This window comes from Scophthalmus maximus, chromosome 12 (assembly GCF_022379125.1).
Source record: "Scophthalmus maximus strain ysfricsl-2021 chromosome 12, ASM2237912v1, whole genome shotgun sequence".
NCBI lineage: Eukaryota > Metazoa > Chordata > Actinopteri > Pleuronectiformes > Scophthalmidae > Scophthalmus > Scophthalmus maximus.
The window spans coordinates 15,476,144-15,502,406 of NC_061526.1; the positions used below are offsets into that span (position 1 = coordinate 15,476,144).

General features: G+C 44.0%; 5 protein-coding genes across 14 annotated transcripts; 3 read left to right on the plus strand and 2 right to left on the minus strand.

Moving 5' to 3' along the window:
- Positions 1 to 381: 381 nt before the first annotated feature.
- Positions 382 to 3,059, minus strand: morn2 (MORN repeat containing 2). 4 transcript variants are annotated; one of them, XM_035615500.2, is made up of 7 exons: positions 2,841 to 3,059; positions 2,370 to 2,503; positions 1,924 to 1,928; positions 1,743 to 1,849; positions 1,475 to 1,611; positions 756 to 855; positions 382 to 488 (listed from the first exon to the last, which is right to left on the minus strand). In XM_035615500.2, exons 1-6 carry the CDS (start codon positions 2,919 to 2,921, stop codon positions 756 to 758), a joined length of 564 nt encoding a protein of 187 aa, XP_035471393.2. In that variant the 5' UTR covers positions 2,922 to 3,059; the 3' UTR covers positions 382 to 488. The 4 variants fall into 4 exon arrangements, with proteins under 4 accessions (XP_035471393.2, XP_047192297.1, XP_035471407.2 ...); XM_047336341.1 differs by having other exon boundaries at positions 2,892 to 2,930; XM_035615514.2 differs by lacking the exon at positions 2,841 to 3,059 and adding an exon at positions 2,209 to 2,256 and having other exon boundaries at positions 1,924 to 1,974; positions 2,370 to 2,508.
- Positions 3,060 to 3,128: 69 nt separating this feature from the next.
- On the plus strand, positions 3,129 to 12,824 carry dhx57 (DEAH (Asp-Glu-Ala-Asp/His) box polypeptide 57). Of its 2 annotated transcripts, XM_035615226.2 has the most exons (25): positions 3,129 to 3,263; positions 3,842 to 3,875; positions 4,021 to 4,224; positions 4,327 to 4,680; positions 4,832 to 5,035; positions 5,175 to 6,079; positions 6,207 to 6,382; positions 6,514 to 6,635; positions 6,806 to 7,001; positions 7,114 to 7,238; positions 7,432 to 7,565; positions 7,639 to 7,693; positions 7,818 to 8,032; positions 8,160 to 8,276; positions 8,371 to 8,467; positions 8,774 to 8,947; positions 9,064 to 9,264; positions 9,513 to 9,789; positions 10,004 to 10,099; positions 10,221 to 10,304; positions 10,411 to 10,548; positions 10,867 to 10,941; positions 11,030 to 11,164; positions 11,250 to 11,450; positions 12,031 to 12,824. In XM_035615226.2, exons 3-25 carry the CDS (start codon positions 4,025 to 4,027, stop codon positions 12,172 to 12,174), a joined length of 4,425 nt encoding a protein of 1,474 aa, XP_035471119.2. In that variant the 5' UTR covers positions 3,129 to 3,263; positions 3,842 to 3,875; positions 4,021 to 4,024; the 3' UTR covers positions 12,175 to 12,824. The 2 variants fall into 2 exon arrangements, 1 of the variants encoding a protein (XP_035471119.2); XR_004785920.2 differs by lacking the exons at positions 10,411 to 10,548; positions 10,867 to 10,941; positions 11,030 to 11,164; positions 11,250 to 11,450; positions 12,031 to 12,824 and having other exon boundaries at positions 9,513 to 9,818; positions 10,221 to 10,238.
- On the plus strand, positions 12,821 to 13,815 carry LOC118288927 (small lysine-rich protein 1). 3 transcript variants are annotated; one of them, XM_035615539.1, is made up of 3 exons: positions 12,821 to 12,962; positions 13,215 to 13,269; positions 13,380 to 13,815. In XM_035615539.1, exons 2-3 carry the CDS (start codon positions 13,267 to 13,269, stop codon positions 13,638 to 13,640), a joined length of 264 nt encoding a protein of 87 aa, XP_035471432.1. In that variant the 5' UTR covers positions 12,821 to 12,962; positions 13,215 to 13,266; the 3' UTR covers positions 13,641 to 13,815. The 3 variants fall into 3 exon arrangements, with proteins under 3 accessions (XP_035471432.1, XP_035471426.1, XP_035471419.1); XM_035615533.1 differs by having other exon boundaries at positions 12,960 to 13,065; XM_035615526.1 differs by lacking the exons at positions 12,821 to 12,962; positions 13,215 to 13,269 and adding an exon at positions 12,974 to 13,065.
- Positions 13,816 to 13,998: 183 nt separating this feature from the next.
- stmp1 (short transmembrane mitochondrial protein 1) lies at positions 13,999 to 15,410 on the minus strand. Its single transcript, XM_035615556.2, has 3 exons — positions 15,229 to 15,410; positions 14,872 to 14,925; positions 13,999 to 14,452 (listed from the first exon to the last, which is right to left on the minus strand). The coding sequence occupies exons 1-3, from the start codon at positions 15,241 to 15,243 to the stop codon at positions 14,381 to 14,383; spliced, it is 141 nt and encodes a 46-aa protein (XP_035471449.1). The 5' UTR covers positions 15,244 to 15,410; the 3' UTR covers positions 13,999 to 14,380.
- A 354-nt stretch (positions 15,411 to 15,764) lies between these two features.
- LOC118288777 (dynamin-1-like protein) lies at positions 15,765 to 26,072 on the plus strand. 4 transcript variants are annotated; one of them, XM_035615253.2, is made up of 21 exons: positions 15,848 to 15,887; positions 16,378 to 16,422; positions 16,519 to 16,625; positions 17,059 to 17,200; positions 17,676 to 17,722; positions 17,813 to 17,884; positions 19,402 to 19,488; positions 19,705 to 19,867; positions 19,970 to 20,090; positions 20,440 to 20,571; positions 21,091 to 21,297; positions 21,499 to 21,619; positions 21,777 to 21,932; positions 22,013 to 22,102; positions 22,198 to 22,290; positions 22,657 to 22,710; positions 23,004 to 23,084; positions 23,632 to 23,763; positions 23,873 to 23,982; positions 24,855 to 25,014; positions 25,113 to 26,072. In XM_035615253.2, exons 3-21 carry the CDS (start codon positions 16,524 to 16,526, stop codon positions 25,167 to 25,169), a joined length of 2,127 nt encoding a protein of 708 aa, XP_035471146.1. In that variant the 5' UTR covers positions 15,848 to 15,887; positions 16,378 to 16,422; positions 16,519 to 16,523; the 3' UTR covers positions 25,170 to 26,072. The 4 variants fall into 4 exon arrangements, with proteins under 4 accessions (XP_035471154.1, XP_035471146.1, XP_035471163.1 ...); XM_035615261.2 differs by lacking the exon at positions 16,378 to 16,422 and having other exon boundaries at positions 15,765 to 15,887; XM_035615270.2 differs by lacking the exons at positions 15,848 to 15,887; positions 16,378 to 16,422 and adding an exon at positions 15,892 to 15,921.
- Positions 26,073 to 26,263: the final 191 nt, after the last annotated feature.

The following is a 26,263-nucleotide window of genomic DNA, read 5'->3' on the forward strand; positions in this document are numbered from 1 at the left end:
GATTGTTGTAGAAATGTTGTTGTTTTTTTAGCTGAAGGAGTTTGGGCAGGGTTACAGCGGCTGGGTCACACACAAAGTTGTGCACACACACACACACACACTCAAACACTGAAGGTCGAACTGACCATCCACACACATCACAACACACTCTTCCTCAGGCCAATGTTCCAACAGTTCGGGCCCAGCTGTTGCAAACGGGGATGTGAGCATTTGCCCCTCTGTGATTGGCTGGCAGTGTAGTGATGTAAAACTGCCCTGTACGTGTCCTTCACTCTAACAGTCAAGATACAGTATACAACAGGGGAGAAATTCAAAAAAAAAGTGGAGTCTAAGGAAGTCAACAAAAAGTGTGCAATGAAATAACCTGTGCAGACACAAATCTTCATGGATTTATTATTTTATTTTTTTTAGAATAAACCGCGTGTGATATTTCCTGAGTGAAGTAAAGCTCACATGAATAGACGTTTGCTGTGTCGGAGCGCAGTGATCTGTAAAAGCAGGAGATACAGCTGACTCAGATGAAGAAACATGACTCACTCCCTGCATGGACATCAAACCACCAGTAACACGGCAACACATGGATGTGATCAACAGAGTTTTGAGCAGCAAACATAGGTTTATTATATGTAAGCATTATATATCATGTCAAAGATGGAATAGAATACAATACAATACCTAAATCATTTTAGTTAAATGGAGAATACGCAGTCTCGTGCGATATTTTATACACAGCAGCATGAAAATGCTTTTTTTACCTAAATGTGCTGCATTTTCAGGCCCAGAGCTGCTTCACCATTAAAGTCCCCCATCCAAACCCGTCCTTGTGTGTTAGTGAAAGCTCCTTCTCCCTCCAACCTAGAAATAAACATTGGTTAAGACATAGGAAATCTTGGTGTTACTTTGCAACAACAAAAAAAACCTCACTCCGAGAAAAGTGCTTTATTTAACTTTTAAATGAATATCAGAAAACTGACTTGAGCTGTCACAACATTTAATCCTGTGTCTGGACCAAGACACAGCACATTGAAGTGGGACAAGGTGGCCCATACAAGGGCTGCAACTAATATTTAGTCCGTCTGTCATTGTCAATTGATCGACTGATTATTTTTCTCGATAAAAATCAAGAATAGTTTTAAAATAAAATACCAATCTCATGTCTGATTTCCAGTCCAAAACCCCAAAATGATTGATTTACTATCACAAATTCAAAAATCAGATGTACACAATCTATAAACTTGAATTTGGCAAAATGTGGCATATTTGCTTTAAAAGAACATCTTAAAATCGATCAGTGAAACAACTGCTGTTAATTATCTATCGACTGACTATTAATCCATTGTTGTACAACAGGGGCAAAGAGGGCTAATCTTAAACACAGCCCTCCAATCATGTGTAAACTCCTACTGGGCTTGGAGTTTTCCTGAAACCATTCAAGAAATGACACAGTGAGTGCCCAAATAGATTTCTTTTTTACCTGTTCTCTCTAAATTGACCGTTGTAAGCAGAGCCGTCTGGGAAAGTGTATGTCCCCGTGCCATGGTACATGTTGTCTTTGAATTCTCCTTCATACTGGGCTCCGGAGGGAAGCTTCAGGGTCCCTCGGCCACACATCTGGGTTTTTTTGTGGGAGAAAGACAGAGGGAGGCGGAGAACGAGCGTGAGGGACTGACCACAGAGAAAACACAACCACCCAGGCCTTCGACATCACAGACGTCCAAAGGCTATTTGGACATAATGCATACCCTGTCCTCGTGCCACTCGCCCATGTATATGATCCCATTTGCTGAGGTGTGTTTTCCGGCACCACACCTCACCATTGCTCCAGATGCAGACAGGCCGCACTCCCCCTCTGTGGGTGGAAGAGAGGTTGACACAGACCTGTGTGGTGTCAATTTTTTGATCTTCTGTTTCCACCGTACTCACCATATCTGTCCCCATTTGGAAAAATGTAGGACACATTCATCAGTCCTTCCCCTGCAAAACACACACACACACACACACACACACACACACACACACTGATATTTCTTGAAGTCACGTGAATATTAGAATTGGTTTCCTGTGTGTGCAACTGGGATGATTACCATTACTTAAAGAGACGCTGTCCTTTTTATATGAAAGTGGGAAAAGAAACAAAATCAGACTGCTGTGTGTGTGTGTGTGTGTGTGTGTGTGTGTGTGTGTGTGTGTGTGTGTGTGTGACCTCACCAGCCATTAGTGACAGCTTCCCCCAGCCGACAGGTTGCTCCCTGTACACTGTGTACAGGCTAATTTCTTTAACGTGAAAAGTCGAACAAAGGATTTTAAAAATTCATAAGTAAAGATGACACAAACTAAGTGTGTATGTGCTGTTTCTTTATCTAATTTACCCTTGAGGGAACCAAACACTCCAGACGACTCTTGAATAAGCACTCAGCTTCCTGTTCTGTCCTGGCAGCTCCACTCGACGCTTACCGCGGTTACCACGGTTACGGATGGGGTGCTCCTTATTTACAGCCTCAATCTGCATTTCATAAAAAAACAGTGGTGGTGATGCAAGTTTGATGTCATTCCCATTGATGAATCAAAGGATCGAATGCACACGCACACACTCCTGTGATGCTCTGTGATCTCATCACGTAAAAACCGGTAGTGGATCCCATTTGAATTTATAGCAGAGACACAGAAGCGCTGAATGACTTGACCACATTTGAAAAAATGCAAAGCCCCGAAAGACGAGGACCATTTGTGAGGTATGTGTGAGGCCAACAACTGGCAACACCATAAGAATGAAAAGTCTTAATGGGATGATACCTTGAAAACCATAGCATAATTATTTTAAGAGTTAAGGAACTATTCACCCCATAAACAGCTGTGAAAGTCTTTCCAACTACTTCCCACCGACAGTTTACCTTCTTCTTGAATTTATCCTTCATCATCATTATTTTAGTTTATATATTGCGGTGTGGTAAGCATTTCCATGGTAACAGCGAGCTCGAACCAATCGTAGAGCTCAACGGGTAAGGTTCCCGGAAGTGAAAATCCCATTCACATTCTCCATCAACATTTTCTGATTATTAGCCATAATTTCGTAACCAATCCGAGCCAGACTTACAAGGAGCCGCGAGATTGTGAAACGATGGTAATTCTGCGTGATATCAACCTTGTTATGAGAGAAAAAAAAGTTTCATTGGCGATGTCATTGAGAAGGACTACACTACCCACAATCCTCAAGTGTAATTGACAGAGCTGCAGTCTGCCGGTTGTTCCCAGAGATCTCTCAGGTTAGTTTCTATTTACTGTGAAGTTGTTCATGAATTTTCGGTCTTTATCGTTTTTTAAATGTATCTCAATTCATTTATTGTGGAATTCTTTAGCTCGTAAACCTTTTCCACTTGTCGGGGTGTTTCACTCAGCTGAGCTAACGCTAGCTGGTTGGAAACAAAAGTGAGGAGTGCGGCTGCTAGCTTGTTAGCTAGCTCAAGCATGATCACTTGAAACTGTCTGGCTCATCACTCTAAACGAAATACTCCGTTATTTCTTATTGGAGCGGTGTCTTGCTCTTTTATGGCTTGAGCCACACAGTAGGTCAGCCGGGCGTGGAATGAAATGGTCATCGTGTGGTTGCGTAACTGTGCCACCAGCGCTGTGTCAGCCACCGGCTCATCGCTCGCGCCCCAACTGAGTTGCCACCACGCGCCACCTCACAGTGATGTTTGACTGTGCACTGCGGTGGATGCAGAGTAGCTGCCTGCTCAGCGCGATCTCTGGCATCATTGGATACTCCCAATGTGGCCTGAGTGAAATTCACCTTGTGCCCCCCTCTCCCTCTCTCTCTCTCTCTCTCTCTCTCTCCACACAGATTATTGGCTGCTATGAAAGGACACTGATCGAAGGTGAGCGTTGGTCTGACAGCAGTGCATCAATAACCGTGTTTGTTGTGATTCTGTGAAGCTAGATGACTTGAATTTATTTTGTGTGATCTGTTGCCCAGGGATGATGTTGTTTTTTTTTATTGTTGTTTTTTTTTTTTTTTTACAGAGAAATGAGTTCAAGGAGGAGAGGTGGGAAGCCAAACAGAGGAGGGGGGAAATTTAACAAGCCAAGAGGACGTGGAGGTGGAGGTGGTGGCGGCGGTCGTGGTGGTGGAGGCGGAGGTGGGAGTCGGAAAGGAGGAGCCAATCGATGGGAGGATGATGATGACGACGACTTCAGCCTTGATTTTGGACACTCTCGTCCCAGCAGGTATATGTTCTCAGTGGCAGAAATAATTATCAATTTCCTCATTTCATTACCTCACACCCATCTCTCCTGTCCCCCTTCCCTTCCTGTTTGGCTCTTCTCCAGACCTGGCAAAGTGCAAGGCGGTGGCAGCCGTGCTGGTGGCTGGGATGGAGGTAGTAGAGGTAGTAGAGGTAGTAGAGGTGGTAGAGGGAGGGGAGAGAGGGGAGGGAGTGGAGGGAGTGGAGGAAGGGGTCGAGACGGGCATGGCAGAAGTGATGGGAAAAACAGCAGCAGCTTTTCCAAGGCTCTCCCCAGCTCCCTGGCGAGAATCAGAACATGCCCAAAGTCATTTGAAGGAAACATGTCGGAGGTGACCTCCATGCCCTTGCAGAGGATCTTCATGACTAATGAGAACCAAGAGCAGCTCAAGGAGCTGCTGCGGGATCTTCAGAGTCAGGACTTTGAAGAGTTCTATGAGTGAGTACACTACATTCTAGTAAATAAGCACGGGATAGACTAGATCCCTTTTATCTGTTTAAAAAGGCAAATTTAGATGTGAGAAAAAGGCTGTTTATTGGATGATGTGATGTGTTTCCCACATGATCTTACGCCACCCTCTCTCCGTCAGTGGATCTGGTTCAGATTTTACCGGGGGAGAAGAAGATGAGGAGGAATATGATGAGTTGGATCACCGCGATGAAGGCCAGTTTTGGGCCACTAACGACGAGCCAGTGGAGAAAGCAGAAAGTCCATTATATGACCCAGAGTCTGACGACGAACGGCCAGCCCCTGAACCCGTCGTCTCCTTATTTGCCATAGGCAAACTCTGCAGGTGATGTTCAGATTATTGCCGATTTTTAATGTTGTGGGCCGTAAAAATCCTCCTGATTATCCTCATAAAAAATTAAGTTTGACATGTTTTTACCTTGTCTTTTACCCCCTATGTTTTTTCTCACATTTCCCATCTGTAGGTATGGGTTTGACAGGGAGCGCAGTAAGCAGGCTCTGGAGTGTCGTGGAGGGGAATTCGGGGCCACTTTGGAACAGCTCTTGCATCAGATTTTTAGTGAGCGCTATGGCCAGAAAGCAGTTTCCCCTGATGGCCTGGAGGGAGTGCCTATGGATGAGTGTTTGAGCCAACGGCAGGAGGAAGCTCTGGCTCTAGCCGCCATTTATGGTGAACGCTTTAGTGAGCGCATTGCTAATTCAGTCTGGACAGTAACCCTGGACCTCCCATTCCTCTCAGACAACAATAGCAAGAATAGAGCGGTAGTTGGGAGTCGAGGTGGTGGAGGATCGGTGAACATGCGTAATGTCTGCTCGTTCTACCTAAAAGGGAAAGGCTGCCGCTTTGGGGACAAATGCAAGTTTAAACACCAACTTCCCAGCAAAGGGAGGTCTGGGGCTGGTTCCCCAGACCTGACGGGCCCAAGTATGCCTGGATTCAGCAGCTATTCTCCCCCAGAGTATGAGATAGAAATCCGTTTCTGCAAAGGAAATCGTTACCCATTCCAGGCACCAATAGTTGCCTTCAGCACCAACGATGAGTCTGTTGGAGCTGCGGGGAGGCTCAGTGTGACTGAGAGATTATTCGAGGAGGCGCTCACTGCAGCAAAGAGCAGCGAACCTGTTGTGTACACGCTGATCACCTTGTGTGAGGATGAAGCTGCCATGAAGGAACTGCTGGCTGTCAGTCACCACAAATACAGCGCACCACCACCTGTTGTGTTGGTTCCTCCACCTTCTCTGGCCGTAGCAAAGAGTAAGAGTGTCAGGAGCAATGCCTCAGAGCAAAGCAGGAGTAGTAGTACTAATAGTATTAGTCACACTAACAGCAGAAGGACTGCTCCATCCAATAACCAAAGACCCATAGATTGTGAGTCGAAAAACACACACACTTTTTTGTTTTATATTGTTTCATTTATTGCCTGTTTTTATTTGCTACAGCTTACATTCCTATTTATGTGCTTCTGTATTGAATCAGTCAACCTCTGTCTTTAAAGTGAAAGAGGCGGAAGAGGCGGAGGAGCTGGACGAAGAAGAAGAAAATGAGGCTGTTCCAGTTATAACCGAGAGTTACGTCCATCTGGGGAAGAGGATGGCGAATAGGCACAACCTCAAGTTAGACAACCTGCTGCAAGAGAACGGCAAGCTGTGCCGAGAGTTCCTAAAGAAAAAGGTAAAAGAGAACTGCAGTGATTGACAAAAAAAAATAATAACATCCTGTCTTTACATTTTCTTTCTCTACATTATTTTTCCAACACCATTGGTGTATTGTAATGTATTGCTGGTCTTTCATGCTTCACACAGTCATCCAGGCGCTTCACATCCATGCTGGAGCAGAGGATCAACCTGCCGGCTTGGCAAGAAAAAGAGAACATCCTTGACATGTTGGACCGGTGTCAGGTGCTGGTGGTCAGCGGGATGACGGGGTGGGTCACACAAAATGCCAAGTATTTGCTTTCACAGACACTCGCATAGGGGAAATAACAGTTTGATTTAAGCAAAGAAAAAATTAAATGACCCCAGTAACGTATACAGTATATACAGTATCCACAAACAAAACATACAAAATGTATATTATCTGTTGACTTCTTTGCAGATGCGGTAAGACGACCCAGATCCCTCAGTTCATTCTGGACGCCTCATTAAGGGGTCCCGCAGAGCAGGTGGCCAACATCATCTGCACCCAACCACGCCGCATTTCTGCCATCTCCGTGGCCCAGAGGGTGGCACAGGAGCGTGCTGAGTCCCTGGGTAACTCCGTGGGATACCAGATCCGCCTGGAGACTGTCAGGGTATGGGGACACTTAACACAAATGTAGTTTGAGAGAATTTAATTTGATTCGTCGATTCTGACTTATATAATCACTAAAATACTATAATCGCCGACTACTCTTTTTCTGTCAGACGTCTGCCACCAGGCTTCTGTACTGCACCACAGGCGTCTTACTCAGGAGACTTGAGGGAGAGGCGGACCTCAAAGGCATCACGCACGTCATTGTGGATGAGGTACACGAGCGCACAGAGGAGAGGTGAGACTGTGCAGGTCATGTACATAGATACATACAGTACATATGCATTCACGCTCTTTACTATGCATTTTTAGATGCTTACTTGACATCTTTAGAAATATGGTCAATCCCTTCTCATAACAAATGTTGTTTACACTCTTTTTAAATGGCTCTTTGATTTCTCGCTATCGTATGTTGTATACTTTTTTTACAGTGACTTCCTGATGTTGGTGCTCAAAGACCTAATTGTGCAGAGACCAGACCTGAAGATTATTCTCATGAGTGCCACACTTAATGCAAACCTCTTTTCTGAATATTTTTACAACTGTCCCTCTATCCATATACCAGGTAATGATTGCAATATCTGTTGTACACACGATGTTTGATAGTCCCCCCCCCCAATGATCATCTCTCGTTCCAGGGCGTACATTTCCTGTCGACCAGTTTTTTCTAGAAGATGCCATTACTAAAACCGGGTAAGTACATTCTCCTACATTTAAGGTAAATTTAATTGATACTCGTTTTTAAAATGTGTCTCTAGAATCGTGTAAAAACATAATTAATTGTCTCAATGCACTTTTTTTTCATTTATTTTACCAGATATGTCATTGAAGATGGCAGCCTATTCATGCGCTCAGGGAAACAAAACGTGTCTTCAGCGGGTGGTCAAGCCTGCAAAGTGGCGCCAAGAGACCTGGTGAATGACCTCAGCGACGACATGTGGAACTTCATGTCTTTCTGCAACAAGGACTTTGTCAAAGACTCAATCCCAGACCAGCAGCTCAGCCTGCAGGATCTCACGCTCAGGTATAAAGGTGAGTCGAGAACGAGTGTCATGAATAGAACAGATAAGTCGTTCAGGGTCTCAAATCTGCCCAGTCTCATTCAGATAAAGTGCTCCTGCATATCTATGCATTAAAAAACACATTTTAATTAATGCAGATACAAAGAAGTCTGTGCTGAAGACCATTGCTGCAATGGACCTGGACAAGATCAACATGGACCTTGTGGAAACCCTGCTAGAGTGGATTGTAGACGGAAAACACAACTACCCTCCAGGTAAGAATCACAAACATATTTTATACTCAGTATACAGAGTGCATGTGTTTGTCCAGCTGAATCATGTGCAGTTTCTACATGTGTCTGTGTCCAGGTGCGGTGCTGGTGTTCTTGCCAGGCCTGGCTGAGATCAAGATGCTCTATGAACAGCTCCAGTCCAACAGAATGTTCAACAACAGGGGCAAAACCAGGTCTGTGTCTAAAGACGTGTTTGTATTTGGTTTTTACTGAGGGACATATTGCATCAAAATTCACGTAGTGTAGAATTTCTTATTTAGTATTTTGTGGAGATGGTATGAACTTGGGCACATACCTTGAAACCAGGGTGTGAAATCATGTACAGTAAAACAATTCGTTCTATATGGTACTTCTATACCATATATTTATCATAAGCTGTACAAAATGCGTAGTGTGTCAGATTTCCATAGTTTAAGAAAGTGGGAAATGAACACTTGCTATAAGTTAAATGCTGATGTCAAATACATCCCTTATCTCAGGTGTGTGGTGTACCCACTTCACTCAACCTTGTCTAATGAGGAGCAGGAGGCCGTTTTCAGTCGGCCCCCAGAGGGCGTCACGAAGATCATCATCTCCACCAACATCGCGGAGACCTCCGTAACCATTGACGACGTGGTATATGTCATCGACTCTGGCAAGATGAAGGAGAAAAGGTGAACCTAATGTTTACCTGAAGTGGTTCCATATTTCTGTTGCCACACATGAATCTACTTGTATTCACATCTTATTTTCAAATCGACATTTGTGTCTGTTCGGTTATATTTTAAAGGTACGACGCATCGAAGAGCATGGAGAGCCTGGAGGAGTCGTGGGTTTCTCGGGCCAATGCGCTGCAGAGGAAGGGGCGTGCAGGTCGAGTGGCCTCTGGGGTCTGCTTCCACCTCTTCACCAGCCACTGCTTCCAACACCAGCTGGCGGAGCAACAGCTGCCTGAGATCCAGAGAGTTCCTCTGGAGCAGCTCTGCCTCCGGTAGGTCCATCTGTTTTGCACAACGTCAACCTGCTTTTGTAGTCTCTGTACAAGAAAAGAATTGAGGTTTATGTATGACATGGGTATTAGGATTTATGATTACGCCTGAGAACATGGTCAGGACATTGTCCATTCTGCCTGGATTGTAGGAGAGTCTTTTCTCCTGCTAGGCCTTTACCTATGGCACTTTGTTTCCCACGCTAGTATTAACATCCCCCCCGCCCCCTCTCCCTCTGACCCTCTGACAGAATCAAAATCCTGGAAGTGTTTGCCGATCAGACTTTGGAGTCGGTCTTCTCTCGGCTCATCGAACCCCCAGCTACGGGGAGCTTGGATGCGGCCAAGCAGCGCCTGCGGGACTTGGGCGCTCTGACTGCAGAAGAGAGGCTGACCCCGCTGGGCTACCACCTGGCCTGCCTGCCCGTCGACGTGCGCATCGGGAAACTCATGCTGTTCGGTGCCATCTTCCGCTGCCTCGACCCAGCACTCACCATCGCTGCCAGCCTGGCCTTCAAATCACCATTTGTGAGGAAACCCGAGTGTCACTGTTGAGAGTATATACGACTGATTTTTGTTGATCATTTACGTCAAAGCCATGTGTTGATCCAGTAAACAGTACAGTTGCTTAAGCAGCTACTTAAGTTTTAACAGAGAGCAACCCACATATTGATTATTATTCACCTGAACATGTCACATTCTGTAGAAATGGTGCCTATATTTTGTCCTGTTTCTTTCCAAGGTGTCTCCATGGGATAAGCGAGAGATAGCCAATGAGAAGAAACGAGACTTCGCCGTGAACAATAGCGACCACCTCGCCTTGTTACAGGCATATAAGGTGCTGACTGCTGGGTGTATTTCTGTGGACCAATGATTAAAAAAACAGTATTGATATGAAATGGCGCTGACATTTGAATATATCATGTTTTTTGACATTGTGAATCTTGCCTCTGTTGCAGGGATGGTGCTGCGCTGTGAAGACCGGTAACCGGGCCGGCTATAATTACTGCAGGGACAACTTCCTGTCTTGGCGCTGCTTGCAGGTCAGTCTGTTTCTTAAATCCAAACCTCTGTATAGCAGAACAACAACAAGTACTCAAGTTTAATGGTGTTTTATGATTTTGTGATGTATTTCTTAATCTTTTGCAGGAGATCGCGAGTCTGAAGAGGCAGTTTGCAGAGCTGCTGTCTGACATTGGCTTCATCAAGGAGGGACTGAGGGCCAGGGTTATAGAGCGCATGTCCTCTAATGGCACTGATGGTGTTATAGAGGCGACTGGCCCTGAGGTAACACACAAGCACACATACACATACATTATAGTGCTTAAGTGTTAAATTTGTTCTACAGGTTAAGATAAAAGTTGTACAATTATTTGTCTGCTACATCTGTGTGGCTTATTTTAGAGGATTTATTTCAGTTCTATATATGGTGCACATACATTTTCAAATGTACGTAATGTTAAGTCTACAGTTTTGTCCCTCAGTTTTAAGTTACTTTCCATAAAAGTGTCTGCCAAATGAGATAAAACATACATTCCTCTGCAATCTCGCCTTATTGTTGAAGAAAAAGTGATGATAAATAACGCCAAGTCATCCCCTTTCCAGGCGAACCTGAACTCGGAAAACATCCCGCTGATGTCCGCCATGCTATGTGCAGCCCTCTATCCCAACGTGGTCCAGGTGGATATCCACTTTTATAGAAAAAACTGAGATCCAGTGAAATCCCTCCTCGTCTTTTTACACTCCCGTGTTTGACTCTGTGATCCAGGTACGAGCTCCTCAGGGAAATTACAAGATGACCAGCAAAGGAGCGATGAAGATGCAACCTAAAGCCAACGAGCTTCGCTTCATGACCAAAAACGACGGCTGTGTTCACATGCACCCCTCGTCTGTCAACTATATGGTGAGATAGAAGAGCAAAGACGGAGCAGATATATTCCAACAGATAAACAGAAAAACAATCCTCGTGACTCTCGTTGGTCTTGCAGGTTCGTCATTACAACAGCCCCTACCTGGTTTACCACGAGAAGGTGAAGACAAGCCGCGTCTTCATCAGGGACTGCAGCATGGTGTCCGTCTACCCGCTGGTCCTTTTCGGAGGCGGTCAGGTCAACATGGAGCTGTACAAGGGAGAGTCGGTCATCTCCCTGGATGATGGATGGATCCGATTTGCTGCTGCTTCTCACCTGGTCAGGAAATACGGGTTTAGCCCTTAAAAAATTCTATTCTACTTATCTGAGAAATTGGTTAACAGTGATATTTGAATGCTAACAAACGCATGGCCCAAACCTCAGTGAGGGATGATGTGAAAGGTTTAGAAGTAGGTAAGTAAGTCTCCAAAGAAAACAATGTACTATAGCAACATATATTATCCTACAAAGATCATTAGCTATTTTCAGACGTGCACTGAAGTCACTTAAGCTTTCTGCAGCAGAATTATCATCATGTACTGGCTCTTGCATGTTCAAAACAAATTTCTGTTGGTGTGAACGCCGCTGACTCTGACAATCTGCTGTGTTCGTCATGTGAAAGGCAAACTCCATCAAATGTCCGGATCTAGTTTTCTGGACATTTTCCCAGGGTTCATGTCTGAAAACAGGTGTTGTTTGAGCATGACAATGACAAAAAATAGTAGTATTACCCATTGATTATACATTGTGGTTAGTGATTGTTGATACAGCTGAAACTATTATTAAATATTACCAAAAATGCAAAATAAATAAACAAATGAAGTTGGCTCTGTTAACATGGTGTGTTTGTCTCACCCAGGTGGCTGAGTTGGTGAAGGAGCTGCGCTGGGAGCTCGACCAGCTGCTCGAGGACAAAATCCGGAATCCAAGCATGGACCTGTGCAACTGCCCACGCGGCTCCCGCATCATCCACATGATCGTCCACCTCATCTCGACACAGTAGCTCTGCTCCACAACAAACCACTCTGTCCCCTTTTGTTACACTCAAGGGCTTAAAGGGGCAGTAAGCGATTCTGAAGCGATACACGTTTTGTAAGAATCAGCTAATATTTCCTGACGGTCCGCTAGCTGTTGGTTCTGTGTGTGCGCCGAATCCGGGTTTAAGGCTCAGCCCTGGCTCCGGAAACCGAAGACAAAACAAATAGAGAAACTAGCTTTCACCAAAATCGCTTACTGCCCCTTTAGATGCATTAACTGTAAAAGTGTAAAGTGCCACCCATAGATTGTTTAAATTGTTGTCATATTCATGTTGTATAACGTGCATTTTTATTATGACTTGTGTCTCGTTCACTACTGACAACTTTGGTGGGTCCATATTGGACTTGATTCTTAGAGTAAGTGCACGGTTATGGTCTTGGACATTCATTTGTAATGCATTGTTGACAGATCTAAGAGCTTCTGCATTGGCCTGAGTTGTATTTGAATCTATTTAGATGTTACACTTATGTCAAATCTACTCTTTTGCAGTGTGAATGCAAGGGCTTTGAAAGTCAGGAGAGTGTGGTGAGAGCTGCCAATGAATTTGACAGCTTTTTATCTTAACAAGTCATTAATTCTACTGCACTAAAAATTAAAAAAAAATGCAAAAAACAACCTGGATCTTGCTCCTGTTTTGTCTTAATCTTTTGCCTAATCTCTTAGGTTTTGTGTTGTCTTTGAAGCCTAGCTTTGTTTTGGATACAACAAAGGAATTTACAGGCATGTGGAAGAGGCCAACCCTGCCATTCATGGGTGAGTCTCTTCTGTTTCTATGACAACATCACAAACAAATGGTATCACTGTCCTAGTTGAAGCCATACAGTTGCCATTCACAACAGTGCCAAATCCAGAGCCGGTAAGATAAATGGCTATTTTCTTAATTCATGATTAAACTAATTTGATAAAGTAGATTATTTCCTTTGTATCATTGAAGGCATCTTGTTTGTGTGAAAATACTTGTGCTGCTTATTATACCATTCTACAGCATTTTATCTTGTTTGACAGATGGGTGACAGAAAACCCCATCATTCTGGAAGTACTCTCAACTGTTTTCACTATGGTATATTTTTCTTGTTTTGCTCCATATCAGTTAAATATAAATGTAGGTCATATATGGTCACTGTGGAGGAACCAAACCTGAGCTGTGAATCTCTTGTATTTTCTTCAAAGCCCACCAAATCCAGGAAAACGAGGACCCACAGTTCTAGGCCTGCCAAGAAGACAGGCAGTCCGAAAACACAGAAAAAGAGGTCCTCTTCCAATGCCAAGCCCAACAAGACAGAGGTGGACATCCTCAGCCCAGCAGCCATGGAGAATGTCTACTACATTGCCCATAATGCAGGGGACTGTCTGAAATTCAGAGGCTTTGGGTGGCCAAAGGCAAATAAAACAAAGAAAAAGAAGGGAACTAAACGGAAGAAGAAAAAGTAGGCAACAAAATGGAAGAGTTAAAAGCTAATCATAATTTTGCCAAAGCTAAGATTTGTTTGTTTTTTTACTAGGTTTTGATGTATATGTACATTTAAATGCCTTGTTAATAGCACCACCTAGTGGGTGACTGTAATAAAACAAAAAGGTTTTTAGAGCTGGAACCGGTGAAGTGCAACAATATGGAAAAATTCTGTTGTTCCTTTACATTAAGTCATACTAAGTCATGTGAGACTACTTAGCAGAATCACACCGTGACTGATTCAGAATCATGTTGACACAAAAGTTTGGCAGCTGTCTTTGACCACTCCAAAGCTTGTGAAAGAATCTCTTGAAACATAGTGGAATACAACACAGAAGAGAAAGTACACACTTGTTTAATATTTACCCTATAGAACATTATGTTCAACTAACATGGAGATGATGAATGCGATGTAAGATAAAACACCATAGTGCATTATAGATAAGGCAGCCAACGGTGCCATGGTAGATACTGTGCATGAAGTGATCCCAAAAGTTAGTTCTAATGATCTTTAAATCCAGTCTTTGCACAATTTATATTACAAAAATAGGCTACAATGAGAACACGCCTATATAACTAAGAGAAGATGCAAATCATTTTCCAGGCACTGTTAATATTCCCATACATATACATGATCACGCCTTACGTTATATCAAAACCCTGTCAAATAGTTTCTCTGCAGAGTCGATCTGTTCTTGGTTGCAACATGGTGCCGCTCTGCTCACTCTGGAGGCTTCTTCTTGGCCTCCACGTCTTTCTTAAAAGCTTCGATTTTCTTTGAGATGTTGGGGACCTAGGGAAGAAACGGCATCAGTAAGTACTGAGTGTAATTGGTTTCATTTATTAGATACACCTAGCTGAAACTAATGCCATCTAATACATTGTACTTCCTTTCACGAAGGTGTCTAATATCTCAAATATGTCCTGGGTGGCCTAACTATTTTAACACCTCTTTAAAGCAGATGCAACACAAACTGAACATTATAACATACTGGTTTGTTTTTTTTTTAAAGGTAGGGTTTAAAGGAGGACTGCCTTAGTTCTAACAGTGAACCGAATGTCAGCAGATGTAGGTCACTGGGGTGAGAAAAGCTCCAGGACCTCCTCTCTAGACTACCTTGGTTTGGGACAGTGAGACGAGCAGGGCACTTCACATGCCTCAATTGTAACAGAGAAAGTTTATGTATAAAGACGAAAATCAGACAAACTTACGTCATAGTTTTGAGCGAGGTACATCCCCACAAAATTCCCCAGAGTCAAGCCAGCCTGGAAGATGAAGCAAAATAAGCATTTAAAAGCAGAAATATCAGACCTAGTGATGACTTGAAGCAACACTTATTTAAATGTTTATCTAACGTAGTAGCAGAGTTGACCGTTTATTTTGTGTTGGATAACTTTTATTCTTAGTTTACAGAAACGGTCACCTTGAATTCGCAAGTAACACTAGAATTAACTCCAATGACAGCTCGTTTCCATTATGCTAGTACATTAGCTAAGCTAGCTTCGCTGTCATCTCTCAGCAACCTGACAAACGTAGACACCGTGAATGACAATTTCCATTTAACTTACCAGGAATTGTAGCATGACTGTTTAACGAAGTCACTCACGGACTGTCCACAGATAACTAACGTGCCGACTGATGTTATTCCGTGACACCAAAGTTCTGAGGAGTGTGTCCAAAAATTGGAACGATTTACGGCGAAGCTTCGGAGCTTGATTCGTTCTATCAAAGCCACGTGACCAATGACGTCCGACGCTTTGTTTCACATAAGAGATCATAGCAGTCCAACTACTGACCAATCAGATGGTAAATGAACGGTGTCATCATTCTACAGGATCTTGACTGGGACAAACGAGTGTAGAGTAACGTGACAAATTATAAGGCGCAGCAGATTCCGGTGCCGGAAGTGAATTTCGACTTCATAAAAGCCTTATATAGAGAGTTTAAGCCTGGATCCTAGCCAATAAACCACGAGATGAATCGTAAAATATAACATAGAATATTTTATTCTGAAAAAAAATGAATCGGGATCGGAAAAAGGCTAAGGTACAAGACTGTGTACGTGATTGTTTTTAAGGGTGTAGGAACTACTAATCCCAGAAACCATTCCGAATGCCTTTCTAACAACTTCAGACCCTGCTTCAGACCAATCAGAGACGTCGATGTTACACGTTAGGATTGTGGGTAGTGTAGTACTCGACATCGGACGGACTTGTGGCTTCTGCAGGTGCGTACCATCTTTCCCAACCTCGTAGGTTGTGGTAAGTCTACCTGGGATGGTTACGACATCATAGTTAAGAATCTATATGTTAATTCAGAATATTAATGTGAATTTCACTACCGTGGGCTGTTGAGCTCTCGCTGTTCCAGACTTTTGTGTGCGGGCACGCACCTGCATTTAATTACTCCCTCCATTATTGAGTTAATAGTCAAAATCCACTAGGCAAAATTTCATCTTTAATGTTTTGAGTTACTTGGAGTATGCAATGGAACAGTTTAAAAAAAAAAAAAAATTCATTAAGCATTTTAATCAAGTCATTCATTTTTGCGTCGAGATTCATGTTTAAAAACTTTGCAGAGAAAACTAACCAAGCTGCTTGACCAAGGGAGCTACGCATGCGCGAGACTAGAGGCTAGATTAGACTATCGCGATATTTGCTTAGAGTAGCCGTATTGTAGTCTCTTCCCTCAGTCTGAGCCATAGTTGTTCCCCACAGGAGAACTACAGCTCCCAGGAAATCAGGAAACCTCGCTTCCATCCAGTGGGTGTTGTTGCAATGGTGGTATCAGTGGGACATTGAATGACTTTGGCTCCATCACGAAAATAGCGAGTTTATTTGCTGTATTTAAATTAACAGCGGGCATGGAGGCGCTTATCCCCGTGATCAACAAGCTGCAGGATGTGTTCAACACAGTGGGGGCGGACATCATACAGCTGCCGCAGATAGCAGTGGTCGGGACTCAGGTAAGACGATGTGCTGGTGTGCGGCTGTCGTGTCAGTCAGATAACCTTGCTCTAACGACACATGCATGGATAAAGGTAATTAGTATCAAATATATATATATACCAGCCATGTATTGTTAATATCCCACTGGACATTTCACTGGACTGCAGCAGACCTCATTTTGCAGTCAGCACTGGCAGTGTCAGTAAAATCTATTTTCATCATGTACAATCACTCCTATTTTAAGAGCCTTATCTACACACCAACCAACCTCTGTTGGTTAAACCTCGCCAATGCATGACAGGTGTAATGAAGCTGTGCAGCCCTCTATCCCTGCCCCAGCATGGTTGGGCTTTGGGTGGGTCTGGTGTCCGTGTAATCAGAAGGTAGACACAGCCCCTGGCTTCTTTCCCTCATCTAACCCACGTCTCCATCTATATCTTGTGTCTCTAGAGCAGCGGCAAGAGCTCTGTGCTGGAGAGCCTGGTGGGCAGGGACCTGCTGCCTCGTGGGACCGGCGTTGTAACCAGGCGACCTCTCATCCTCCAGCTGGTCCACGTGGATCCTGGTGACGCCAGGAAACATGACGATGGCGGTAGGTACCAGCATCCCTCTGATCGAAGCAGTTCAGTACAAGGACTCCACCAAGCAGGTGTGATGCTTGAATATAACGGAGCGCATTTAGAGGGGACCCGACCCATGTGTCCAGTATGAAAAAAGTCTTCATGTCTTTTCCTAGTCCAGATTTAAATTTCTGTCTCTGTCACTGTCTTTCTAATCATTTGCAGATGCCAGCGTGTGAGGAAGCACTGTGCTCCACAGAGGTGCATTGTACATTTCAGTAGCCTGAATTAGTCTCCTACCTCTGCCACCTCCTTCCAAAAGCTGCACCTGTCATTCCAGCTGCCTTTTTTCACAGGACTAGTAACTGTCATCAGGTGTTATCCTTAGTTTAGGTCCAGTGTTAGCCCTGTTAGCCTCCTGCTCAGAATAGTTCAACACCTGTGCTCCTCCTCATTGTGAATGCTGAGTGAAAACCGTGACACGTGCTGCTGTCTTGTGATTCACAGGTAGAGAGGGTGAAGAGTGGGGCAAGTTTCTGCACACAAAAAATACGGTATGTGAGTTTGGGTGATGTTCTTAAGTGTTTACTCGACGGCCTTTTGTCCTTTCTTGCCTTTAGAATTTTGTCTTTGTCTTTTCGCAGATCTACACAGATTTCGATGAAATCAGGCAAGAAATCGAAAATGAAACGGAGCGGATATCAGGGAATAATAAGGTGAGATGTTGATGGTGGAGGATGAATAGGTCACTCTGTATGATTTCTTCTCAAATCTGTGCTGTTGAACTGAGGAACTTGAAAAGATTGTGTTTCAACCCAGATAGTGATGAAATGTATTAAGTAAGCTCACAGTCTGGTTTCATCGCACATGTCAACTAAGTATAAAGAACATTGAAGGTGTTAATCAAGTTACATTCCAAAAAAAAGGAATATGAGAAATGTGAGGCAAAAAGCCCAAAAAAACCATATTCAAAGCTACCTATTAAAAAACAACCAAACGTCCAGGGCCCATGATGGGAGGCTGCTACCTGAGAAATATATTCCTGCTTGTTTTAGTTATAAAACCATGCCCACATTCTGGGCTACCTGCAGGCAAAACCAAGGATTAGTGACTAACACATGTTCAGAGAATTACAATAATCCAGACGCAATGAGATGTTACTTTTTTTGTTATACATCTGAGAATGTGAGTAAAGGCTCGAGTTTGGATATTGCCCCCTGAAGCTGAGACGAGTAGATTTGCCAGCAGAGCTCAGCTTATACAATATGTTTATCAATGTGACACCACAGTGGAAAATCTCACCAGTATTTTTTTGGCATGTAGCTCAGGATTGCTGGGACCCAGGGGGTTTGGAGATGCTTTTAGAAAGCTGAAAGAAGATGGATGAGTTATTTACATGACTGTGGTTCTCCGAGTAGCACGAGTCACACAATGTGAACGTGACCTCTGCGTGACCTCATCAGCAGCTGTACGTGCGTCAGTGTCAGTGAGAACTCAAACTCTGTCTACCTGCACTTTGCCCTCAAGTCTGTACGGTTCTGCGGGAGAACCGCTCTGACTAGTCTGTCACCAAACTACAGATTGAGCTGCTCATTCTTTACAGTAGGAAAACTCCCATTATGTAAGGCACATCACCGTCCACAGGACCCAGTCGACCCCTCTGGGTTGCCGTAGCCGCCGCCGAGCCACAGTTTGCGCCTCATGTTTTAGTTTTACCGTCGTTATGTCACAGAGCAAAGCATCGATTTCAGAAACACATGAGGGTGTTTAACTAGACTTGATTCAAAGAGATTTTCAAAATTCTGAAAGACTCTGAAACCCATCTGGATAAAAAATAAAATATTCTGCACAATTATAAATCAAACAGTTTCAGAAGCTCTGAGTCTGTTACCTGTCCAGGTAGCCATCGATTACCATCTTTATGTGGGTTCATAAAATAAGTTGGAAATCAAGAAACAGGGGAAACAATACTTTCATCATGTAGATGGCACCAATTTTTTTTCATCCTCATGGGAAAGTCTTTTGAGGATTGTAGCACAGATACAGATAAGAGCTTGCAGGACCATCACTAAGAGAATCGACACGTTACCCATAATATCATTATCATCCAAACTAATGCCAGTAGGCAAAACGTGAGCTGGCGGTTTGTAAATTTGTTTTAACATGTTCTGTAAATCATTGCTGAGTTTTTAAATAAACAGTAAACGACTGTTCTGCTGTTGTACTTCTGCAGGGGATCAGTGATGAGCCCATTCATCTGAAGATATTCTCTCCTCACGTTGTCAACCTCACTCTGGTGGATCTGCCAGGAATCACCAAGGTAACACTCCACCAAGGTAACACTGCCTGGTCACTGGTGCTAAATCGCTGTGTGGTTGATGCTGGTTGATGCTTTAGTTTATTTGATAATCAACTCAAAACCTTGTTCTGTAAAAGTCCAGGTGTTTGCCGGCTTTCATTCCAGCTTCACCCCCCCCCCTGCTGCAGTTTCTAATGACTCATATAGAGGCGTCCTGTGTCTCTTCTCTCCCTTCAGGTGCCGGTAGGTGATCAGCCTAAGGACATTGAGGTTCAGATTAAAGATCTAATCCTGAAGCACATCTCCAACCCCAACTCCATCATTCTGGCCGTCACGGCTGCGAACACAGACATGGCCACCTCAGAGGCGCTGAAAGTGGCGCGGGAGGTCGACCCCGACGGTGAGACGGACTGAAAGGAAAGATGTCACTTTTGGTTTTTCTGTAATAAATAGTGAGGAGATTTGTGTTTGGAACATTTTTTTTGTGTGTGTGACTCACCAGGCAGGAGGACACTGGCTGTGGTGACAAAGCTGGACCTGATGGACGCTGGTACCGACGCCATGGACGTTCTGATGGGCAGAGTCATCCCCGTCAAACTGGGCCTGATTGGAGTCGTCAACAGGTCTGAGCAGTTCACTGTTCACTGAATACTGGAATGATCCATTACTCATGAGGAAGATGTGTGTAATAATAGAGAAGAGAGACTCAGTAGAGATGAGTGCACTATGATAAATTATTATTGCTGCTGTTAAAGGCAGATCATTATCATTATGTGTTGTTTATATTGTTTTTATCACTGTAGTAACATTTTGGGTTGTTTTAAAAAAATTAAATAATTAAATGACTAATATTTTCATTTACTATGCAGTTCAAGATACTAAGCATCAAATCAGCTGGATGTTCTGGTATGTGTATAATGTAAGATTCTTTTTATTGACTTGCACTAAATGTCAGTGTTGTGTTGCTTTCAGGAGCCAGTTGGACATCAATAATAAAAAGTCTGTGGCCGATGCCATCCGGGACGAACACGCGTTCCTGCAGAAGAAATATCCGTCTCTTGCCAACAGAAACGGGACCAAATACCTGGCCCGGACTCTGAACAGGTACGTGTCATTATGTCATGTCAGATGATACCATGACGAACTGTACATCTTTTGAAAGCACGATGTCTCAAAAAGCTTCTATCAGTTTAAACCGTTTTAAGATCACTGTGACGAAAGTTGCAGAAAAAATATAATTGTCAAATTAAAAGCCAGAAACAAACACAGATTTAAAAGGAATATTTGTGCTTCTATAAATCTATTTCAGTATTGCTTAGAGCAGCCAAGACTTTCTGACAATAAAAAAAATCTAAAAGTTTTCTTTTAAAAGAGAACCGAAGGTTCATGAATAGATTTATTTTTGGTAATGTGAATAAAAATGAATAAAATATCCACAATTAAAAAAAAAATATCCGGAACAGTGATTGTGCAAAATAAAGTACATTGTGACACAGATACATGTGCATTGATTTAACACCAGGACAGAAACCGACCATGAATCGGAGGGAAAACTGTTGTCGTGCCATTTACACAATTCACATCTGCATAAAAACCAATCTCTCTGTGCTGTCATAATGTCAGGTTACTGATGCATCACATCCGAGACTGTCTGCCTGAGCTGAAGACACGGATCAACGTGTTGGCAGCCCAGTACCAGTCCCTGCTCAGCAGCTACGGCGAGCCCGTCGAGGACCAGAGTGCCACGTTGCTCCAGCTCATCACCAAGTTCGCCACGGAATACTGCAACACCATCGAGGGCACGGCCAAATACATCGAGACGGCAGAGCTGTGAGTACTGGTGCCTCTTGTCCGCTCCGCCACACGGTGGCGCTGTTGATCCATCGCTGTGGAAAAAGAGCCGCATTGGTTTCATCATTTAATGAGACTTGTGAGTTGAGGCACGTGCGGCCGCTGTGAAGGAAGAGCTGACAGGAGAGGAGGGCGCCACACCACAGCTAATATTCCCCCCGCTGCCTTTTTTTTTTCCAGGTGCGGCGGAGCCAGAATTTGTTACATATTCCACGAGACTTTTGGCAGAACATTGGAGTCTGTGGATCCTCTGGGAGGACTCAGCACCATCGATATCCTGACGGCCATAAGGAACGCCACGGTGAGGGAGATCAATAGTGTCACTGTAAAACAACAGAACATGACCTTTTTCTACAAGATGCAGCCTATTCTACTTTCTTTCCCCCCATTTTTTCTCTCTGAACACAAATTGCCCCGTGTGAATGGTAAATGTTAACCTTCGACTCCCCAACACCCAGGGCCCGCGTCCGTCGCTGTTTGTGCCCGAGGTTTCCTTCGAGCTGTTGGTGAAGAAGCAGGTGAAACGCCTGGAGGAGCCCAGTCTGCGCTGCGTGGAGCTGGTCCACGAGGAGATGCAGAGGATCATCCAGCACTGCAGCAACTACAGCACACAGGTAAATCCAGCTCTGCTCGGCAAAGTGTGTGTTCCACCTTTTCCCTCACACGCAGATGTTCACACTGTTTTGTTGTGCAGGAGCTGCAGAGGTTCCCCAAGCTTCACGAGGCCATTGTGGAAGTGGTCACCTCCCTCTTGAGGAAGCGACTGCCCATCACCAATGAGATGGTACCACTGCATTTCTGCTTTTATCGTCATCATCTTTTATCTCCGTGTTTCAACCAGAGGCGGAACTGATTGATGTCCTCTTTTTCGTGTCGTAGGTCCACAACTTGGTTGCAATTGAGCTGGCTTACATCAACACCAAACACCCGGACTTTGCCGATGCCTGTGGCGTCATGAATAACAACATCGAGGTCTGCACTCATGATAAATAACCTCAAATATATTTATGTTCATGGCAGAATGTTTATAGGCCTGTGGCCTTGTATACTCATATCTTTAGGTACTCTACATAAGGGTTAGGGTTAGTATTACATAGGGTTAGGGGTTTAGTATTACATTTTAAGATAGATAATTAAAAGTTTTACAATTTTAAACACCAGATATTAAGCAGTTTTTGAGGTCATAAATTTAGGTTGAAAATGCAAGTATCAAATATTTTCAGCTCTAAAAGTGCGGCAGGCCTCAGGGCATGTGGCCTGACTACTGCACATGTTAAGGGGATAGGGATGATTTAAATTTGCCAAAACCAGCAACCGTACCATCATCTGTGTTTGTAGGAGCAAAGGAGAAACCGGATGAGGGAGCTGCCCGCTGCAGTGCCCAGGGATAAGGTAAATGAAACGAACCTATGTGAGAGTATGATAACAGAAGCCTGTGTGATCTAATATTTGCAGTTTCCCGAGTATAAAGGGGTCTTGTGCAGCGTTAATCACTCATAGCACGACAGGATGAGGATCTGTGAACCAAATGCTTCGGATAGTTTCCATCGAGGAATTTTATCCCACATCTCCCCTCGCTCTTCTCAGAAGCGTCTCTTCTCCTCCTCTCCTCAAAGGTCTTTCCACCTTTCCTCCGTGTTATTTTTTTCTCTCTCTCTCCATCCCTGCTCTCATATTCCTTCTAGTCTGTTGGCAAAGGCCCGGCTGGTCCAACTGTGGTTTCTGGCGAGCCCCCTGCATCTGGAGCAGACATGGACGGTGCCAAGGTGGGCACGTACGCAGCTCGCTGGCTCTTTGCCTGGCTGGCTGTGGGGCTGGTGGTGGGGCATGGATGGATGCATGCATGCATGCATGGATGGATGGATGGATGGATGGATGGATGGATGGATGGATGGGCGGGCATGGGCTGCTGGCATGTACTCTGAACCTTGTCTGCTGGATTGCTTTTCCCTCAGTCTGTGTGAATGTGCATTAACAACAGATGTGTTTTCTGCAGTGTCTTTCCCCCAAAGCTGGTCCACCTCTCTCACAGAAAATACCTTCTCCTTTCTCTTTACCCTTTTCCAACATTTGACGACTTTGGTTGTTCTGTCTTTTTTGTACTAAAGTCTTGGGCTGTAAGTGCATATTTTAGGTGGATGACAGGAGGCGGTGCTGTGCCCAGTTTTAAATCTTTAGATAAAAGTTTCTTGAATCTCTGCCTCTTCGATCCTTCCTCTCCTGGAGACAGGTGAAGGGTGCTGTTCTGATAATTTAGTGGTCTGGGCGGTGTTGACACTTTATCTTTCTTTATTTCTGTGCTCGACTCCTCAGGCCCCGGCAGCAGGACCCCAGGGTGAGCAGGACAGCACAGGTAACTGGAGGGGGATGCTGAAGAAAGGGGAGGACGCCCCGGGCTCTGGACCTGGAAGCCCCCTCAGAGGAGTTGTCAACCTGCTTGATGTGGTAACTGAACACGAGCCTGTTAGCCTTTTAGCCTGCTAGCATGCCCCCAGAGGATTACAGTCGGTGACCAACTGATTAATACGCTCTCTCTCCCCCCGTCCACGTCCAGCCTGTGCCAGTCGCCAGGAAGCTGTCGTCACGCGAGCAGCGGGACTGTGAGGTCATTGAACGCCTCATCAAGTCCTACTTCCTCATTGTCCGCAAGAACATCCAGGACAGGTAGGTCCGACCGACTGCCTGACGAGGATGAATCTGTTGATCTTATGAATGATAAGTCTGTTCACAGTCACCGTGGTGACGTAATGCTGCTGTAATAATTTAATCCAAATGATCCCTAACAAATGCAGCATTTTTACTCTTGTTTGTGTAACGTTTTCTTAAAAAAACAACAGTGATATGTTGTTTGCCGATATGAAAACGTTACATTTACAGAATAAACTGCAGAAAAGATTTGTGTTTATTCATTTTTCATAAATCATTTCCATTGTTATTTGTTGTAAAGTTTATGGTTAAACTGTAAAATGTCAATTCTCAATTACATTTCTTTGTTATCTTTGTTATGGACCCTTTTTACTTCCTCATAACGGTATTTGTATCAAAACCGGTATTAGCCAAATCCACATTGGTGTGGTCAGAACAAATGGACTAAGAGCTAAAAAGTTAGAAACTATTTTTGGGTTTGGTCTTTCCATGTGATGAGTTTACATGAACCAGGGTCAAGACTAAATGAATCCATATTCTCCCATCGGACCTAAACTTAACCCACAATCTAGGAGGAAACACACAGTGAGTCACCAACTGGCCTTTTTCCTGTAATCTTTTCATATTTGATCCTCTTTTACCTCCTACCAAAGAAGACATTTTATGTTTTACCATATTTTTGCACAGTAGCGTTCCCTAGACCTCAGCTGAGCTACTTATCTCGTATTTAGCTCGTACTTAACTGGTCTTGATACCTTGACAGTTACAGACAACTGGTGGGTGGAACTCGAGTCCTTCCATCTGGGGGACAACACATCACCAGGCCATCTTGCCGCCTTGTTCTCGACCATCTGTTCGATTTGTTTCCTCCCTCCCTCTGTCTGCCGCAGCGTGCCGAAGGCAGTGATGCACTTCCTGGTCAACCATGTGAAGGACAGTCTCCAGAGCGAGCTTGTCGGCCAGCTGTATAAATCTGGCCTCCTCAATGATCTGCTGACCGAGTCAGAGGATATGGCCCAGCGGCGCAAGGAGGCCGCCGACATGCTACAAGTAATATACTCCACCTTTTTGGGTATAGTCTTTGTTGATGGATTGAGGCTACATTATGCATAATTTCCAATGTTTTGTTTTATAATTCTCATACACAGGCATTGCAGAAAGCCAGCCAGGTGATTGCTGAGATCCGCGAAACTCATCTGTGGTGAGAAAACAACAAAGGGAGCTGAAACCCGATCAGTTCTCTTCCCGTCATGCCCCAAGGGACCGACGCTCCACGTACCCATCATGTCTGAACATGAAGTTTAGGTTTTACAACCATGAAAATGCACTGTTCTGATCCCTGCTCAGACGTACAGTAGGTATCATGTACGCTCACTAGCCACCTGAAAGAATTGAAGTTGTTTATTTAAATTGCTTGTTGTTGTGTTGAGTATACGAGAACGCACTGCCTCCGTTAGCAAAGGTTCAAAGTAAGATTTTAGAAAAGTGTAGTTGCCCGTCACTGCTCCCGGAGGAAGCAAAAGTGGAGCGGAAGGCAAAGTACTTTTCATTTTTTGACAGACTGTGGTTAACCAGTATGAAAATGGACTTTTGTGTGAAGTGGAAATGAAAGTTTTGATGCCACTTTGGCAGCAAAGCATTCTGGAAAATTGCTTCAAGGTTATAAAAGATCAAAAAATACTATTCAGCCCCTCATCTGCAGCCTTTTCATTTGGGAGTAGCTGATATGTGTCAGAAACCGTGGAACCTCAGACATCGTAGTGTGACAATACAGCAGGGATTAGTTCACCCGAATTAAAATACATAATCCCGATTTGCAGCAAATGTTAGTCCTGTCACGTATGTATATACTCCTTTACTTTATTTTTTTGCACTCCTGTCGCCACACTGCACTGTATAGAGGCCATCGTCTTGACACTGTAACGCCAAAAATGTATTTCTTATTGTGTTATTTAAATGTGTGCATAATGTCATGAGCACTATTGCAGCCTGCTGCTGTAGGTAATTTAATTATGTTTACATATCTCTGCCTACATGTGAAATTTCTCGTGCACTGTGGTTCTCTGTAGACGGTTCCCAGAAAAATAAATATGAGTATTTTATTGCCACTTGAGTTATTTAGATTCATATCTGGAGACGGTGTCGATGGGAGGGTGATCCTGTGCCCTGTAAATTGAATGCTGTTGCCATTGAGAGGCTGGAAAAACTAGTCAGAATTTTTTTTCTAAAGAATATTTAGTATTTTATGACTTTTTAGGTAGTCACAGCCACACACTGAACCAAAAGGCAGTAAAGTAAG